Below are 19,704 nucleotides of genomic sequence, written 5' to 3'. Positions count from 1 at the left end.
GTTTCAAACTAGCACGTGACACTATTTTAAACGGAAGAACAAAGTGAAAAAATCGAAACTGATAGCGAGCGATTTATTAGTCTCCATTCCGCTCGCGTGTTATTATTTATATTTTCATAATCAAATTTCCAATTTCTTCTATTTTCTGCTACTTCTCCCAATTTTTTTTTGACGGAAGTTATGTCGGATGCTTTGATCTGTGGCATCGCCGGTGCCGGAGCCGGCATCGTAGCTCAACTCATCACCTATCCTCTTGACACAGTATGATGTTATTTTCTTCACTATTTTAGACATTATTTTACTAGTAGAATTTTTGTTTTTGCTTTGTTTGACTTCTGTGATGTCAGGTAAATACTCGGCAGCGAACAGATAGAAATTCGAAGAAGATGAAGAAAACGCTTGGAACTATTGAACATATGTGCCAGGTTTTTTCTTTTTGTTTTTGGCTCCGTTTTTATGTCAAAATTAACTTTATTTACTTTTCAATTTCTCATTTTTTTGGTAATGTTTTGGTTGATCTACAGGTTGTAAAGCAGGAAGGGTGGGATAGGCTATATGGAGGTTTAGCTCCGTCGCTAGTTGGTACCGCTGCATCGCAGGTGAGACTTGATTTTGATTTTTTCCTTTATGCTAATGTGCGCCGTGTGCGTAATAATCCTGTAAAATAGTATATTTGTATGGAATATTCGGTTTTTTGATGCGTGTGCTTGCTTGATCATCAACTATGAATATCACCTTTACTGAGAATATCAACTATGCTAATGTGCATTGTGTGCTTGCTTAATCCAACCTAGTTGGGAATTGAGATTGACGTTTACTGCAGCTCCAGATGATGTGCTAGCAATTTTATATGCTTTATCTTTGAAAAAAAAAGGGAAAATAGAGATTACTAAGGAATATATTTAGACTTTAAAAGTTTGCATGATCTGAGTACTAATTATGACAATAAATGGAGGAGTGTAGAATGATTATTGAATTTTGGTGAAGTTCCTGTTACTAAGTTGGATGTGGAATTTGGGCACATCAAACAGCACATTACTGAGAAAATACTTGAATTAATCCGTGCATACATACACTGATTTGTATTTTGAGTCGTAAAGTAGGTAACATATTGGCAGTAGGCCGCCTTGTGTTCAAGTGTTGGGAAACTAAATCTGGTGATATGTGGTCCCATGATTGGAAATGTGTGCCAATAATGCATTATTGATGTGATGGGTTATCCACAGTCCTTCACCTAGTTATTTGTCCTTGTCCTGCTTATGAGTTCCTGACATAGTAGGTCCGTAGTATATCATCAGCCCTTCTCAAAAATCTAAATACAATCATCATTAAGAGTTCTATAGGTAGAATAGTTCAAATAGAATTAAACTTGATAAAAGTGTGATTGTGGTAATTTATACACCCTTTCATACATCCCCCGTTATAGCTATATTCTGGCTTTTAGCTGGAGAATATCTGTAATAGCTTCCAAAAATTGAGTTTGTCCTTAGTATAACACGTTATAACATTCCTCGGGAATAGTTGAGGTAGATACTCTTAACTTTGTAATCCCTTAAATATGATCAAATTCAACATTTTTGGTCTTCATTAACAACTGCCAGAGGTGATTGGACTTGCCATGTGGATTACGTGTCTGGCCTGTTAGGGAATGAAACAAATGAGGACAACACAATTAGGAGAGAATCTTTTTGTTTATACAATGAGTAGCGAAAAAATCAATGCTTTATTTGGCACCTCCCTCTTTCACTTATTGTGAGAATCTGAACAATTGTCTGAAACGTATTGAAGTAAAAAACAAAAGTACTTAATGAAGAAGTTGGCAAGAAGCAAGAGTAGTCGACTGAGTAGAAACTTCTCAAAATTATTTTTCATAGCCAGTTAGGGAGTATGTAGGTAGACAGTAGGTTACTCGACAAAGTGGATTGTAACAAAGTTATCTGATTTTAGAAGCATGACCGAGCAGACTGGCAATGGGTTAACTCTTAAATAGGTAAGATAGTAGGTAGTAATAGTGGAGCTGCAAGAGTACTAAATGCAAAACGCGTTCCTGCAAATAAAGTAACCGGGTCTATTTTGAGGTTTGGATATGTATTTTGATAGTAACAGTTGCAAGTTACATGAAACTTGTCCGGCAACATAGCCAAACAGATGATGCAGCAGTGGGCAGTGAAGCTTCTATGCAAACTGAGTATATATGGTAAATGGGCAGTTCTTATTTCCATGAGTTAAATAAATCTGACTATAGAGATTTGTGTCGGGCAGCGAAACTTACACTTGTTCACTAATAATGACGGTTCACCGGGGCCTCTTTCCTCCCTGAGAAAACTAATTAATTAATGGCAGACCCCAGCCAACTTCAATCCATACAGGGCTTTCTTCAATGTGCATACTTTATGTGACTCCCCTTTCCTTCCGACATTCCATTCCCCTTAGTCGTAGGTGCTCGTTCTATTTTGATGTGAATGGGCCGGGGCTCCCGAGGTACATATGGCTGGCCCTTTGGGTGTCTCGGTGGGAATACTTGCTCTTTTTTCGTTCTTGCATGCTCATTAAAATATGAAAGACTTGGGCCTTCTCCACTACTTTCTTGGTATGAAAGGGTAACAGCAGGGGCACAACTCTTATCCTTCGTCAGCAGATATATGCCTAGATCTCTTGCCTCATGCGGACATGTTTGATTCTCGTCCTTTGGCCACTCCTCTAACTAGTGGTACTGAGCTTCCAAGTTGGATGTCACTTCCCTCTCTGATCCCACCAATTTCATTCTTCTATTGAGTCGGCTAACTGTAACTATAAGCTACACGCCTCGAACTCGTATAAAGATTCTTTCTCTAGGGCCTCCTTGCACCAAATATGAATATCCTTGAGCTTTGCAGAGAGAACTCAAGCTGGAAAAACTCATTGTTGCCGTTAAGTATCGAACTGGAATAAGATCTTAGATTGACATCTCGATAAACTGATATACCATAAAAATTGGATTCTGGTATGGCAGGAACACGTGGATCATTACAAGAGATGGTGAATCCAAAATGCAGTAATCTTATCCATTGTGAGAGACATCTTAATTATGCTTTTCAATTGGGAGAGATGGATGAGTGGATTAAAGCGGCGGATAGTTAATCCGTTGTACGAGTTCATCGTACATAGGGTTCAAATCCCTCTCTTTCCCTTGATGACTTGATAAGTCAAAGTTCTGTCATCCAACATGCTTCTATCAAAGTGATTTCATCCCTAGTACTCCACTCTGCCACCCTTCTAATCCCAGTATAACTTGAACTCAAACCAAATGACCCCAAGTTTTCATCAATTTTGCATTACCTCATGCTTTCTGTTGCCATTATAAATCCATAATCTGCATATGCAATTTCAGCACATCCAACAAACAAGCAATTCAACTTCCTGCTAGCTTTCTGTTTGTGCTATTTGGGCTTTCACCGCCTTATACTTTCCTCAAACTTTGCTAACTTTTCTTCTATTACTATATATTTGACAACATCACCTACCAGCTTCAGGTCAGTTTTTGCTCCTCACATACACGAACTGCCACTTGCTCATTTTTGATAATCTGATCAAAATATGCCACTAGATCGAAAAATAAAATAAAAATAATAATAAAATTTGCCTTTCAATCTGTTATCCCTGTCAAGTCTCTCTGTGGATTTGTATTGTAACTGTCTTATTCTCTTTATTCTGTTGAAGCTCCCCTCCCTCTTCCCCATGTGCCAGTAGTATTGTGTCAAGTTCGTCTCTTGATGGCTTCGCATTGAAGAGTATTACAGTGGTAGCTCTGTGTATGTTCTCCTTGCATTGAACAACTCTTTTGAGGTTTTCAATCTGGGGAAAACGAGTTAATTATGCTGGATTACTTTTTCCCTATTATTGTGTTGGCTGGTCTAACAGCCAGCAAGTGGGAGATTCATCTTGCTTTGACAGCTCTTTTGGGTGGAGAAGGTGTTAGATGCGGACATGCATTTTGTTTTTGATGGGTGTGTTAGATTTGTTCATACTAAAAGGAATTTAAAATGTTTAACATATTATACAAAGGGATTAACTTATATTTAAGGATTTAAAACAGATTATACAAAGGGATCAACTTATATTTAGGGTGACAGTTAATGGACCAAACGTGTCAAAAACTCTCCAGACCACCTAGTGTTTGTTTAGTTGAGCATTGATCATGAACTGGGCTGAAGATGCTTTACCTTGTACAAACGAAAATCAGGTCTTCTTTAGTTTCGCTTGCTGACCAAGTGTTATGATGATAACACACTGTGTTTTGGAAAAGAATTCCTTGGTTAATAGTTCAGGGAAACACGGTGCTCAGTTTACCAAACTATTCTGTCTGTGGTCGGTAGTTGTTAACTCTTTTGCCCTGTTGGGTGGCTCAAACCTCAATTAAGTTTTGGGTATATCATTGATGAGCCCCATCCATTGCTCTGTTCAGTTACGGTCTATTGATGCAAGGTCTGGTCTATCTATCAAGATTTTATTTGTATAATATGGGGAACCCATATGTGTTGGTCCAAGTTAACTGTTGCATAAGTGAGTATGTTTACTTTAGTAGTCTTCTTTTATTCAATTGACAAAATGTGCAAATGAAATATGAATAATCCATTGACAAATACTTCACTAACTTTCATCTTCTGTGAATGTATTCTTTTCTTTAAATGGCTTTTCTTTGTTGTTTCGCGGTGAAATTTCTGATCTCTTATGTATCTGTTCTTTTCTTGATACAGGGTGTTTATTATTATTTCTACCAAATATTGAGGAATAGAGCAGAGACCGATGCACTTGTACGTAAGAAGAATGGAATTGGTGATGGATCAGTCGGGATGTTCTCATCACTTCTGGTCGCTGCTTTATCGGGGTAATTTTCTTTTCTGTTGGATGTTAAGTTTTCATGTTTCCTTTTGGTAGCTTGGTAATTTGCTGTATTGACAATGCATGAATCAATGGTATTCTGCCACAATAGACTTGGTTTTCGTCATATTATACCTTATTAAAAACGTGGATTCCTGTCTTTATGGCATAATACTCTTTTTTATTCAAAATTTCAGTTGGTGGTCTTCTGTGCATAATATTGATATTTTTATTTTATATAGCCAAAACTTGTAAAGCACTGATGAATACATTTATTTGGTTAATATGCCTTTTGAAATATTGTACTTTTTTTGTTAATCATGAATGTTTTGATTTTTTCTTTATTACAGATGTGTTAATGTACTGCTGACCAATCCGATATGGGTAGTTGTTACACGCATGCAGGTAAATACTCTGGGGTTCTCCTTTACCCTCCTATGAAAAAGGTTATGAATTTGGTGTATTTGCTTAATGTCTTGGTGAACTTAGCACAGCACCAAGTTTATTGATGTAGTTTAGTCTATGATGCCTTTTTCTTTTAAGATATGTTCCTACCAGTTTCAACACTCTCTTCTGTGAGCTTTTTGCTTTAACTCATCTCATGAGGAGGCAATACGAATATAGAGCTATAATGTATTTCTTCTGGAGTTGATAGAAGTTCTTAACTGCCTAAGATGAAGGCTCTTGAGTTTATATAAATGAGCTCTACCTAAAACCATTTTTTGACGGGATTATGTTGAGTGACATATTGAAGAAAAGGAAGAAGATGAACAACGATGTTGTTGTTTTTGGGAGCAGAAGAAGGGGATTCACTAAAAGATAATTAACTGAAATCACCAAAAATAGAGGATTGCAAGATGTACCATTTATTGGTCAAGAATGACAACAATGTTGCTTACTATCTATCAAACAATATCCAGAAGGGTAATCAGACGTTTGGTTTCCGGCAGGAATATGCCGAGTATGCTGATCTTTGCGAGGGATTTCTGCTTAGACTAATTAATTCAACGTCAAATAAATGTCAGTGAAATATTAAATGGGGTGCCTATGAATTAGCAAACCTTACACTAGTCTGGCTGGTAATCATGGACTGAAAAAGAGTGGAGGATGTGCAAAGCTTGCAGGAGTCACATAAAAAATCTTTTGTTAGTTGCTACATAAAGATGCTTCTCTTTTGAGGAGATCAAAGCGTCATGGTTGATTGTGCAGCATTAATGAGGTTTCTTCATGTTGTATCAAATAGGTATGTGAAATTGAGGTCAAAATTTCATGTTACATAGTGGAACTCTTGCAAGTACAGTACTGATTATGAATTTATAAAGAAACCAAAGTCGTCCTATAAGCTACCCGGATATATGTATTTGTTTAGGGAAACAAACATCAGATGGACATCTTTGAGAATTAGAAGAATCAGATACAAAATAAATACATACAAATCGAGTATTGGCTCAGATAGAGAAGAAAGGATATAGAAGATTTATAGATGACTCCAATTAGTTTGAGATTGTGACATTGTTGTTGTTATTGCTGAAAAGCTGCAGTTCCAACCTTAATAGTGCGAGTCATTGTCTATTAAACATAGAATTACAAGATATATATGGTTAGTCACCTACCTCATGTCAATTACCATGACAACCTTGCTTTTCAAATTGTATACTTTGACCAAATTGGGAACTCTGTAGTTTGTTCCCTGTTGGTGTTGCAATTATAGTACATTAGTACTGTTGTCATATCTGTTATACAATTGTCGAGTTTGGATTTGTGTCATTTGTAATGGACGTAATGGGCCATTATTGTTTGTATTGTTGACTATTGTGAGCGGAAGTGAAGTGCTCTTTCGAATTCAGTTACTGACATTTTCCTCTGCATTTTCTGCTTCAAAAGATGGAACAATGTCAGTTTGGAAGCTGTTGTGCATTGATCAAATAAGTAGAAGAAGCATCTGAGTCATGCGCGGTGTAGTATTTTGTTTCAACGTATTACTTTGATGTGAAAATTCTTTTAATGTATTACTCATTGCCTTAGTTAGATGTTAAAATGCTTCGCTTAAATATTTTTACTAGTTAATACATTCTTGTTTCTTCAGAAGAAATTCTCCCTAATATGTTTTGTATACTTGATTTTCTTACATGTACGTCTCACAACTATTGTGCAGACTCATTCAAGAAAGGATAAAGATAACCACCCAAAACTTGAAGCATCACAGGATGAAATCTCTGTTGTCGTTGAACCTCCCCCCTACGGGACAAGCCACACAGTATGTATTAAATTTTTCCAATTAGAAGATGTGATGTGTGATGCATTCAAACTTGATTTGCATACCTTGGGTCTAGGACCGTTATATTCACATACTTAATCCAGTTGGAGTAACCCTGAACATTTTACTTATCATTATGGATCCAACATATATCTTTTTAAAACTCTTTTGTTTCTTCAATGTTTTAACTGGCAATATGGTATCAGTTGACATTCGATGTTCGATTTTTTTTTTGTAACTAAATAATTGGTGCATAGTATCATTGTGGGAAGTGATGGTTTCTGAAGATTCACATTCTTTTTTTAAAATAATTTTTTGTAATATCAGAAACAGAAAATGTCTCTTTGGCTGTAGGATGTCTGTGAGAACCTATGATGGTACTCACCTAGTCCTCTCTGATAAAACATACAACGTAAAGGCTGTCGATCAAACAGAAGCGCACACTTTTGTTTTTACAATTGAGAATTCCTTGAGAGCTAAGTGCACGATTCTTGACGTGGATAATGTGCCCACCCTATACTCTTCTCCACTTAAATGACAGGCTTTTGTCTACGACAGGCTGGCTCCCGTGTCTTAACTGTTATCATGTAACAGAGCTAGCATATCTACTTTTGTACTCTTTGCATCTTCTTGATGCCGGTAATGAAACAACTTACTTCATCAAAAAAAAAAAAAAAAACATGACATGTGACTTACCCACACATTGCATGCTGTGCTTCTAACTACTGGACTAAAAACCTCGCCAGAAGCATAAATTTTTTCCCCAAGCTTTTTTTCCTTTACAAGTGATTGACTTTTTTTGAACATGTCTTGCAGTAATGGTATAAACTATTCAGCCTATACCTGTAATTTTCTAATAGGTAACACTTGTATCTTTCAGATTCAAGAAGTTTATGGTGAAGATGGAATTTCAGGTTTCTGGAATGGTGTTTTCCCAACATTATTCATGGTATGTGAGAACTTAATCTAGTAAGCAGTACATACTAACTAATGACTCCTGATCCTTCTCATTGCTAAATACAGGTCAGCAATCCTTCCATACAATTTATGCTATATGAAACCTTGCTGAAGAAGATTAGAAAACGACGTGCCTCTAGCAACAAAGGTGCCAATGATGTCACTGCTTTGGAAGTAAACCTTTGTCCCTTTCTCCTGTTCGGCTAGATTCTTCTCTAGATTTGTCTTATCATTTTAGAATTTTTAGCTTTTGACATGTCAACTGTTGGAGGTTATATGTTTTGTATTTTTGCTAGATATTTCTACTTGGAGCTGTGGCAAAACTTGGAGCTACAGTAGTAACATATCCTCTTCTGGTTATCAAGGTATACGAGTGTTCTGTATGGAGAAAGTTCATTTCCCATTGCTCTTTTATCAAAGTTTCTCATCTTTCGGATTGATGTGGCAAATATAGTTGATGCACGTATCAGCCCCCTAAACTCTGGCTCATATATTCATCTTCATCTATTGATTTTCTGAGCTCCATTCACCTTTTGCTTAATTTAGACAACCTACTGTTGAACTAAAGCCTGTTTCTGAGGAGATAAATATTTCTTTTACTATCAGATTTTGTTCAGTGCAGCCTTTTCAATTTCAGTTTCATTTGCTCCCATTAGTAATTGCAGCGAGCATAATTTGAAATGGTTTCATTATTGCTTTTTAGCTGTATGGACTTTAAGAAAACACCATACAATATTAGTACCACATTCCCAGTTTTAACTTCTTTTGCAACTGCTGATTGAAACAGTTGAAATACATGTGGCTGCAATCGGGTCCAATTAAGTTTTGTCCATGCAGAGTTTGGACCACTATCCAACATTTTAGCTTTTCTTCATAATAGTGTTTTTCTATCTTGCAGTCAAGACTCCAGGCAAAGCAGGACGTTGGTGCAGATAAAAGACATCAATATAAAGGTCAGTGGACTTGAGCTACTCTGTTTATATACTAGCATCATTTAAAGGTTTGATCAAACACATTAGGTTTTCCATGTCAACTTTTGGGTAAAAAATGCATGTAGTAAAGTTTCTCAATGCAATTTAGGTACACTTGATGCTCTGATGAAGATTATACGCTATGAAGGCTTTCATGGATTTTACAAGGGGATGGGCACGAAAATCGTACAAAGTGTTCTTGCTGCTGCTATTCTTTTCATGGTCAAGGAGGAACTTGTGAGGTGTGCAAGATGGCTGTTAACAGGGAGGAATGTTGCTGATGCTATCAGTTGAAAGCCTCATTACAAGTCAGATTTCTTCCATTTACGTCTTAAGCACAAGATATACCTTCAGAATTAGGATGGATCACTCAAATATAGTTTTCGTTTGGTAGCGGTTCTTTGGTGTCAAAACCAGCTCGCACCTGACTGTGATAGCCCTCTCGATACCTTGTTGGAGCTGTGTAACTAGTGGCGGACTCCTCGATTATTCAACAGGATATCTGCTACCTTCTCCAGTGCAAATACCTGGTAGTAATTGGACACAACTCCCATTGAAGAACATTAATCATTGCTCCACTATTTGTTTTTGTGTCTCCACATAATGGTAATATCTTACTTCTGGACAAAAAGTGAATTATTGTTGTATTTCTTACTAATTAGTATATCAAAATAGTTTAAATAACGGGATTGAGCTTCTTTATAAATCAGTTCACTTAGTACAGCGTGATGTTTGTTAGTCTATTGGTGAACCTATTTTTTTACAGCTTGTTTTGGTGGTTTTAACCCATGGTTCATATTGTAATGTAACTTCATGTAATATAATGTTTGAACGGATTGTATTATTCAAAAAAAATTATGCTGGTGAAGATTGATGAAAAAATGACGATCAAAAGATATGAGGGAGCTGTGGGGGTTGGTGTTGTATCCATTATATTGACTGGTAAAAGGTTGTTTAGTAGACCTTAAACAAAGAGAAAAATATAAACAAGTGAAGGCACCTCAAAATATTTAATAGTCTTTGTTAAAAAAATATTTGTTATTTTAGAAGTTTAAGATCAAATTTATCATTTAACTTTATACATCTCCTCTTATGTTGGTAAGCAACATGTAAGTGAAAAACATACAAGTATGTTGGTATGAAATACAAGGCTACTTATTCATAGGGAGAGAAGTGAGTGCAGACGAAGACGGTGAGCGAGACAGTTTATGTATACCGTCTAATATATAAATACAGTTGCAAATAGGCGAATGAGATAGAAGATAGTCGAGTGAGAAAATGAAGTACATGTGAATTTAATTAAATAAAATACATTAAAAATAAATTATATCTAATTTTAATTTTATACATATATAAACATGTATCTATATTTAAAAGGTACTTAGAGAACGGGACAGACTCGAAGTGGGTCAACCAAGCCGGGTTGGGGTGGGGTTTAAAATTTAAAATAAATATCTGATTGGCCAATTAGTAAATATCTGGTCGTGTGAAGCTGACGTGGCGTTGTTCATGGTCACCGCCTTTGTCCCCACGTGGGTCCCACTATAAACAACCTGGGCCTATTAAAAGTCAGCTTGGCGTAAGCAAATGCCATGATTGCCCGGATTCCAAATTAATCCCCAAAATCACATTTAATTACCACATTTCAAATCCGTGCATCAATCCTATTTATAATAAACTGGATTACCATTATCTTTCTCTATTTGTAACTGTTCGTCGTGTGGCTCCCGTGATTCTCTCTCAAATCTCTCTCAATTTGTTGGATTTGTTATATTTTCATTCATAGATTTCAATCGATTTGCTGATTTACGAACAAATTTAAACCTTAATTCATTGAATTTTTCTTTAAAAAAAAATGGTGAAACAACAATCTATGAACAATCTGGAAATCGATGATGAGGTTGAGAATTCAAATCTCCAGGAGGAATTGGATGATTCATCGTCGGAGGATGCTTTGTACAACGACGTTTTATCGAGTGGTATGTTTGCATCAGGAGAAACGAACGTTCTTCAGTGGCTTCTGGCACTGGATTTGCAGGTTATGGGAGCTTGTAGAGTGGATGAGAGGTTAAAGCCTTTGTTGAAGCTTAATGTTTCTGCTGGTGCTGCTGAAGATCGATTGCTCGCTCATCTTAGTCAAGTATGTTGTAAATTTTATGAATTCGGTTTAGATTTTTGATTTTGAGGTTCGTTGGATGTGTAATTTGTAATTGGAATTGAATCTGATTCTATTGACAGAACTTTGAGCCATCAGAGGTTGGAATGCTCGCGAGGTGTTTGTGCATTCCACTTGTTACAATGCGGGTTGGGAAGATCAGGAAGCAAGGGACGCTGTTGTGTCCAACAACTACAAGGTAGTTGCAGTGAACTTTATACCTTTCATATGCATAATATGGCGTTTTCCATGTGTGTGGTGCTTGGCTTCAGCATATTTGATTGTGACTTGTAGTTTTTTTGGGCATTCTAATAATCAGTTCCTTCCTGATTTATTGGTGGACTTAGATTGTGTTCTTCATATCCTCACTTTTATCTGCATTTTAGGGAACTTGATACGTTTATTTTGCGATTATTATGTACGTAATCTTGTCTCTGGATAGATTAGATTGCTATATTACTTGAAGCTAAGATTTGCATCTTTATCAAACATAGTGTTTTAGCAATCATTTTGGATCAGTGGCTTGCTCACAAGCCCATATAGTCAGGATGCTGAAAACAATAGAACTTTTCAATTATTGTATCCTGGTGGATTAATATCTAGTACTATTACAAGCAAATGAGAACTTCATTCTGTAGTACTTAGCTGACTGCATTCTGTATTCATGGATAGAATTTAGTTACCACTGGTTCATTTTGAAAAGGCGTCTCTCTTTATTAACAATGAACTTTTGATGTGTTATATGTAGTTAGTGTTGCCTGTTGATAGAAGAAATATAGTTCTAAAGTTAACATCTCATTTGCTTCCTTTGAAGATGACTTTAACTTTTCATATCATGTGCTTATGTTTGAAATAGTCGGAACAGAGATTAGTTGAATTCAAAATGGTAGTAATACTCTTTTGATTGGATCTTGGTCAATTAAAGTAAATTACATTTAACAGAACAGAAAGAGGGTTAGAGCAGAAGATGATTGGTTTTAAGAAACAAAAAAGAGAAAAGAGAGAAGCGATGTTGTTAATTTATAGGTATAGCAGTATGACCGTTCAATAGTAGTTAGGAATTAGGAAATGGGCCAATGGATTCTGAGGAGAGGCTAGATAGTCGGTTGGTCGGGTTCATTAGCAGTATTTGATGCTTCAAGCATATACCTAGTTATATTTTGCTGGAAAAGGGGATTTTTCTTTCCAATGGCCATTTTGAGTTATGATGTTCAGTTGTAAGATGCTGGGGAATGTGTTGCTGCTCATTCACCCTTTGTTGCTTGTGACTGCTGCATGCTTTGTGCTGGTGAACGTATAGTACTTGGAATCCAGTGAAATTATTTGTTCCTAGAGGTGATATGCTCACATTAGGTTGTACTCCGAAGAATTTCTTATTTCCTGATCCCTAAACTCGTTTAGGGTTCAAATTTTGAGTATATAGTACATGAATTGCAGACACATCATATCATCTCATGATCAATACTGCTGTCTGGATACTATCATAAATCTCTATATCTTGATATGAGACTGCTTATTGCTAGGAGGTGCATGTTGACATGTGGAGACACCGTAAAGGTTCGTATATTTTGTGATTTTGTCTGAATGGAGATGAGAAAATAAGTTGTTAATTTGGTAATCCTAAATACTAATTCCTTTTATACTTGTAGAAGTGTGTTCTCCTTGATGTATTAGTGATTGTGTTGTTGTCTTATCACCCTGTTTTATAGTATCATTGCAGCATTGTTTCCTTCATAATCTTGCTACATATGGTACCTTTGTCAGTTTTGCATGAATGGAGATGAAAGAATAGGTTTTGAATTTGGTATTTAGGGCAACAAGTCCCATCAGACTGGAAGAAGTGTGTTTGCACTGATCAATCAGTGAGTGTTATGTTTTCTATTTTGTTCTACTGCTGCATATGGGCAATATTAGTGTTATATTATTCTCTTGTGTATCTCTTTTTCATTATTGATTATTTCACCATAGAAGTTGCAATAGCTTTCTCTGCTTGTTTAATACTATATAGCTCAATCCAGTTTAACCTGTAGATAACCTTAGTTGATCGTGGCTAGAAGTTGCCAGATGCTGTATTGTTTATTGATGGTGACAAATGTTCATGCTTCCACGTGAAAATATCTTTTGACTTGTAGGTAAAATTGGGCGTTTACTATTATGATCTCTGAATTAAGGAGAAGTCAAGGTAGTTTCATGCTCTTATATTACATGATTCAATTACTTCTCTCTGAATTATCTAGAAGTCTTGACTGGTAACCCTTTGGTGCTTTTTTATTTATTTAATAAATGTGGTTTGTTTGTCTTATATCTGAACCATCCTAGAAGTTTTAATGCTGTTCAGTTTGTCATTTCTATCTTTCATGCTGTCCTGCCTTTCTTATAGCTCAGTATGTACCTTTACATTGCTATATTCTGCTTAATTTGTCCTTTTATTCTTTGATGACACTCTGTAAGCAAAGAGATTTCTAATATTAGATTCCAACTTCCTGTTTTGTCTCTTTTGCGCATAATGTTTTATGTGAATGGAGGAGCGGCTGGCTCTTTATCTCACCAAACCAAAATCTTCTATAGTGAGAACTGTAATTTAGTGTCTATAAGAAATATATATCTCGTATGCGTCTTAAGTGAACTTCTAGTTAACGAGTTGAAAACTTGGCATGTTAATGTATAGTCTATTTTAACTAGCACTTTGTCTCTAAAAGTTAAGGTTCACCTAAATGATAGTTATTTATGTTGGTAATGCTGTTCAATTGTACAAGTTGTTATCCTTGTTTTTATAGGCTAGCTTGTCCAGTACAAATTCTTATGGAAAGGAGGAAAAACACAATAAATTAGGACTTTGAGGACTTGTGTAGCTGCCTTAATTTTTGGAAATTTTGGAGAATTTTTTGGGAACTCATAATATAATTCCTCAGCCAAGGGTGTTAGATTTAGGATGCGCAAGTCATAAGTGTGTCTGTATTTGGTTACATTTGATTTAGTATGTTACTTATTGACAATCTATCTCATCTTAAACATTACTTTTCTTCTTGTGTTGTTGTAACAGGGGGAACTTAAACCTTGCAATATTGCCAACATCAGACTTGCGCATCTCATTCATTGGGGATGACGGCAGCACAGAGAGAGTTGGAACATTTTGCAGTGAATCTGATTGTTCTGCCATAGAGATAAAAGATATTGTGGCAGATGATTCTGGACGCTCGTTCCTTATTAGTATCCCTGATGGTGAGACGTTCTACTTTTGGTGTTCAGAGAAGTCTAAGCTCCTTGGAGATGAGTTGCGGAGAAAGGTATATTTCTTATGTTTACTGTGTGTGATGAACTACTGAATATTTGTTATATTGTACTTGCATATGTAGATGACTAATATCATTATTGATTATGGTTGTTTTAGATGAGGGATTTGATTAAGATGAAGCCTTCCTTGGCTGAGTTAACTGGAATCAATGAATCGCGGATTGACTGTTTCGCCATTCATCTTCGAGCTTATCTTCACGGTTCAGCAGCTATAAATCCTCAAGCAAGTTCCATGATGTCAAGAGATCCTCCTGTTGCTGGCTTTGTTGATTCTTCAGAACTTGGTCTTGATGCCCAGATATCAGTTGCATCTCAGAAACCTCTGCGGCCTGAGCACGTCAGTAGCATGGGATCAAACACCAGCCTGATGAGCAGCCTTAGTCCTATGTCTAATGCTTTTAAAGATAGCATGCTCAGGAACTCATCATCTGTATGTGTTTCTGGAGACGGGCTGAGGCAGCATGGTGATAGCTATCTTTCATGTGTAGATAGCCATATTGCAGGCATAAGTAGCACAGATGCACTTAGTTCAACAAATGTTGAAGACGATAAAATTGGAAGAGAAACTCGTCCTTCAAATGTTTTGGAGCCGTTTGTTGCTGCCCTTCCTTTTCGAGGCTCTGCAGCTACTGTTCATTCTCTGGACTCAACAGTTTTCTCTCCTTATTACTGTTGGTGTCCTCCTGCTGTATCCACTCTGCAGTACTCAGTTGGAACTCCACATTTGCCTATTTTATCCACAGACTCTTCAATACCACTACTTTCGTCAATAGCACCTTCTGCTTGTTCATCTAGTATTTTGACACCAAACCCGTCTCTTGTCACTGATGTCTCCGCTTTAGATTTCCCACCTCTTCTGCCCGAGCCATTGATCAGGTTGCCATTTTCTTTGGGTCCTTCACAGCAAATACCTACTTTCACACCTTTAGTAGGCGACTCTATAGTCCATATTCCTGTTATTGACGTGTGCTCTTCTGGTCAAGGTTACTTTGTCAGTGCAGGTCCTGCTATCTCTGGCAGTATTCCACAGTTACACCCAAATTTAGTGAATCCTTTGATTCCCCCAGAAACAGAATCCATGGCTGAGAAAAGTGCCAGGGAGACACTTCGGTTGCTCATAAATAACTCCAACCAGCCCAGCCCACAGCTGATTGATCTACTGCCTCCTGTGCTTTCTCGTAGTGGTGAAGAGACCCGCAATATGGTGGTTACTGGAAGCAGAGGACTTTACTCTAGAACCATAGGTGTTGATACCACAATAGCAAATGATTTTTCGTTCAAGGGTTTGGCTTCATTATCTGAAAAGCCTGTTGGTGGATGGCTCGATAAGAAGAAACTTCGTATACAAGAGATGTTTGTTCCACCGGAGAAACCAGGTATTTCCGGTGAATCTTCAATGGATGATGATTGTGGTTTTATAGATTTTGAAAAAGAAACAAAGAATTGATAAACAGAGTGCTCTTATTTGCTCTTGTGTTTTTCAAGTTGTACCGCAAAAAAACTGTGAATATTTTTGTTTGTAGCTTTATATTGTCAAATGTAACTAATCTCAAGTCCATTCAATATTACCTTTATATGGCTATCTTTACGTTGGGTCTATAATTTACAAAAATGGAGAGGTTAATGATATGTTTCACATTATACTAGAGTGTAGTGCTAAGATTATGTATTCGGATAGTGAGTGTCACAACCCACAAAATTACATTTCATTAAATAGAGAATCCGTACACTAGATATCTTAATCAGTGATTGAATAGTCCTATCTCTTCATCCACCACACAAGCCTAGTCATTTTTGACACTGTGGAAATCAATTTTATTTTTAATAGTAGTAATTCATACAGTTTCAACCATTCATAACAATTGTGTAATTATTAAATTTCACCAAATATTTTATTTATTTATTTATTCATTTAATATTTGATATTCATACATTTGTCTTTTCTTGTTTTCTTTGGATCTACTCTACAACTCCCCCCACCCTCCCTACACACAAAAATTAAAATATATTAACATCTATATGAAAACGAATGATCATAATCAAATGGCCAATTATATCTTTTGTGGAATTAATTCAAATGGCCAACGCTCTTTAGTTGTAAGTCCACGTCAACAATGGAAAAAGGCAATTAAGATCATTTTGATGTGTATTTTTGTCTTCTTGTTCATTTTGATACGTCGCTATTTTATGTTTAATTTGATGCAATTTCATAGATAATTTGTCATTATTTAGTAAATGAAAAATAATTTGTCCCTAAAATTCATTGTTTGTTTCCTAATTTTTTAATGAAGTGTATGAGTGTTATTTCGTTGTATAAAATGTGAACTGGTAATTGCTTTTATCTTAAGATTTTATATAAAATTATGTTTAGTTTCTTCATTAATATTTCTTTTAAATACTTTGTGTACAATGTCACTTCTTTGAATCAAACTATGGATAAAATATACTCTTCCTATATAAATAATTTATAGCTTCATCTTTAAGCTAAAACAAAGCACCTAATTGATATATTACTAAATATGTAAGCTCATAATTTGCAATAAAATAGTTAGCATATCTAATCATGAGTTGAACAAAATCCAATAGTTTGATATATATATATATATATATCAAAACTTCTTTATAATAACGTTGTTCATCTAAATATTTTTTAGTTATACTATAATGCAATGCTATTTTACATAATATGGAAGTTGGCTCTAAAGATAAGTTATTTGTTACAGTAAAATATTACTTTATTATAGAAGATGATTGTTATAAAAGTTATGTTAATTTCTAAATTATTAAATATTCAATTCTTCCAAATTAAATAAGTCAATTCTAAGATTAAAAGCATCTTTGAAGCCCACAAGGCCCACATATACGTATATAATGGGTCATTGACATTTGGGAAACTTACATAAATATATTATAATAAAAAAATATTTATAATTTATAGCAATAATATTTTTTTTCACTTGATCACTTTTAATTCATTTATATACAAGTTTAATACACATTACGAAGAACAATTTATTATTCACATATATACAAATTTTAATGATGAATAATACATTTATCACACATTTTAATACACTATAATACAATATGACAATTTTTTACCAAACAAACATAATATATTTCAAAAAATAATTATAATTCATATATATTGCATACATAATTCACTTTTAATACATATTACAGATTTAACAAAGCATTGCTATAAATGGTAATAAACAAAAAGTATCGCCAAAATCAGTAATTATTTTTTAAAATGTATTAATTTATGTAATTTTTCCTTGACATTTAGCTCTTTTTGTGTGGTTTTTATATGCGTTTCATTAATAAATAAATAAATAAATAAATAAATTGACCAAATACATATATATATATATATATAAGCTTAATTATTAATGGAGAAAAATTAAGGACTCAAAATTAAAGCAATTAAATAAAAGTTACTTTCCACACTATAATGTCTATAAAGCAAACCAACAAAATATGTCTGAGAATCTTTGTACGTCTAACCATTAATAGAAGGAAAAAAGATAAACATTTAGAAAAAAACAAATAGGGAACCAATATTGGTTGAGCATCCAAATCTTTTTTGTGTCTTTATTAAAAATATCCAAAAGAACATTATAATCATGTAATAATTATTCTCTATTCGTAAATAAATAATAAATAAAAGTTTTACCACCATGTCAAGATGTGATTGTCGTTGAATAGGTAAAATCAGAAATCTCGAATTTAACTATACATGTGAATGGATAACCTTCTGGCATGAAGCGGTTTTCCTTAAATATGTTTGATGTGCTACAAATTTGAATTAGTCACGTTATAAAAATTCGGGTGCTAAATTATTACACTAGCTTACAAAAAAAAGGACTTTTCACAAATTACGTAGCGCGGATTTAAAAAACTACCCGCAAACATTAATTTATAAATTTTGCTTCTTAAGAATTACACATCATAATTTTGCACATTGTATACATTCGAGGTGTATAATTCACATAAATGTATACTTCATAAATATATAACAGTGAGAATAGTTTGGATTACACTATTGTATATAAATTTGTATAGCGTATTAGTTATTTCTTTTATCAAATTAACAAATAAATATTTATTAATAAATTTACTTATAATGAGTTACTTTATTCACTTTTACTTATACAATATTTTTTTAAAATATCACTCATCACTTTTAACCGATCAAGAAAAATAATTTTATCATATTACATTCATAACACTAATTACTTATTTCCTAAATCATTAATTATACGTCAACTAATAAGATAAACTCATGTCAATTTTTAAAAAAAAAAAATATATCAAATTTAAATATGATAAAATATAAGTCTAACATAAACTCATAGTAATATTACTGCAACAAAGTTTTCAACATCTTACATAAAAATATTCCCATTTCTCATCATACCTATTTGGAACACTAAAATGTAGATCGAGCGGTTCATTTGAATTTTTTTTATGAAAGTTATATCATTTATATATATTATTGAAATTACTTTTTACATAGATATAATAGATTTTTTAAATTTTTTTAACCTTGTCACGTGTTCTTTTATATATATATTACAAATTCTTTTAATAAAAATCTTAGTTCCGTCACTGACCCACGCTACCCACCCGAACCCCACCCAACCTGTTTTGGCCTTATTAATTATTTTAACTTTTGTACTTTGTTTTTTACGCTGTCACCAACATGTTGCGTCTAATAAGTCTTCTAGACTTTTAAGTATATTATGGTAACCACTTTTTAGTTGATTAAGGTAGAGTTATTATAAGTTAAAAAAATATTTTTATTTATTTATTGAAAAATTAAGCATATAGTATATATAAATTTATTTTTCTGAGTTTTATTTCGGATTTGCACGATATTGCCCATTGAGAGAAAACGCTTTCTACGGAAAATTTTTCATACATAAGGATGAATATGATACTTTCGATTAAGAGAGGAGCAATCTCATCTGATACGTAACGAGCAACGAGTAGTGTATTTATACGCAAGTAATTGACCTTTTGTGGTGTTTTCTTAGTCTTATTAAAGAGGTGGGAAAGGGGCCATTGTGTTTTTATAAAGTGGACAATTGGAGGACCACCTAATGTTGTGCTTTCTTTATCATTTCCTAGACCAACTAAATAACAATAATACTATATCATAGAAAACCTGAAAAAGAAAACACCATATAATTTATTTTTTTTTTGGG

General features: G+C 34.5%; 2 protein-coding genes across 3 annotated transcripts; both read left to right on the top strand.

Annotated features, from left to right (window-relative positions):
- LOC107018840 (peroxisomal nicotinamide adenine dinucleotide carrier) lies at positions 1–9,808 on the top strand. 2 transcript variants are annotated; one of them, XM_015219420.2, is made up of 12 exons: positions 1–261; positions 348–425; positions 525–599; positions 4,737–4,867; positions 5,211–5,265; positions 7,016–7,117; positions 7,998–8,066; positions 8,141–8,248; positions 8,371–8,439; positions 8,973–9,027; positions 9,155–9,353; positions 9,440–9,808. In XM_015219420.2, exons 1-11 carry the CDS (start codon positions 181–183, stop codon positions 9,337–9,339), a joined length of 1,008 nt encoding a protein of 335 aa, XP_015074906.1. In that variant the 5' UTR covers positions 1–180; the 3' UTR covers positions 9,340–9,353; positions 9,440–9,808. The 2 variants fall into 2 exon arrangements, with proteins under 2 accessions (XP_015074906.1, XP_015074905.1); XM_015219419.2 differs by having other exon boundaries at positions 2–261; positions 9,155–9,808.
- A 942-nt stretch (positions 9,809–10,750) lies between these two features.
- On the top strand, positions 10,751–16,086 carry LOC107020274. Its single transcript, XM_015220559.2, has 4 exons — positions 10,751–11,185; positions 11,284–11,399; positions 14,244–14,487; positions 14,592–16,086. The coding sequence occupies exons 1-4, from the start codon at positions 10,901–10,903 to the stop codon at positions 15,939–15,941; spliced, it is 1,995 nt and encodes a 664-aa protein (XP_015076045.1). The 5' UTR covers positions 10,751–10,900; the 3' UTR covers positions 15,942–16,086.
- Positions 16,087–19,704: the final 3,618 nt, after the last annotated feature.

Source organism: Solanum pennellii, chromosome 5 (genome assembly GCF_001406875.1).
Source record: "Solanum pennellii chromosome 5, SPENNV200".
NCBI lineage: Eukaryota > Viridiplantae > Streptophyta > Magnoliopsida > Solanales > Solanaceae > Solanum > Solanum pennellii.
Note: the sequence above shows the minus strand (reverse complement) of the source record. Positions and strands in the feature narration are given on the sequence as shown.

Coding starts and splice junctions, on each gene's coding strand:
- LOC107018840 (XM_015219420.2), top strand. CDS start 181: ATGTCGGATGCTTTGATCTGTGGCATCGCCGGTGCCGGAGCCGGCATC. Junction 5,266..7,015: donor TAGTTGTTACACGCATGCAG/GTAAATACTCTG, acceptor ACTATTGTGCAG/ACTCATTCAAGAAAGGATAA. Junction 8,067..8,140: donor TTTTCCCAACATTATTCATG/GTATGTGAGAAC, acceptor TGCTAAATACAG/GTCAGCAATCCTTCCATACA.
- LOC107020274 (XM_015220559.2), top strand. CDS start 10,901: ATGGTGAAACAACAATCTATGAACAATCTGGAAATCGATGATGAGGTT. Junction 11,400..14,243: donor TTGTGTCCAACAACTACAAG/GTAGTTGCAGTG, acceptor TTGTTGTAACAG/GGGGAACTTAAACCTTGCAA. Junction 14,488..14,591: donor GAGATGAGTTGCGGAGAAAG/GTATATTTCTTA, acceptor TGGTTGTTTTAG/ATGAGGGATTTGATTAAGAT.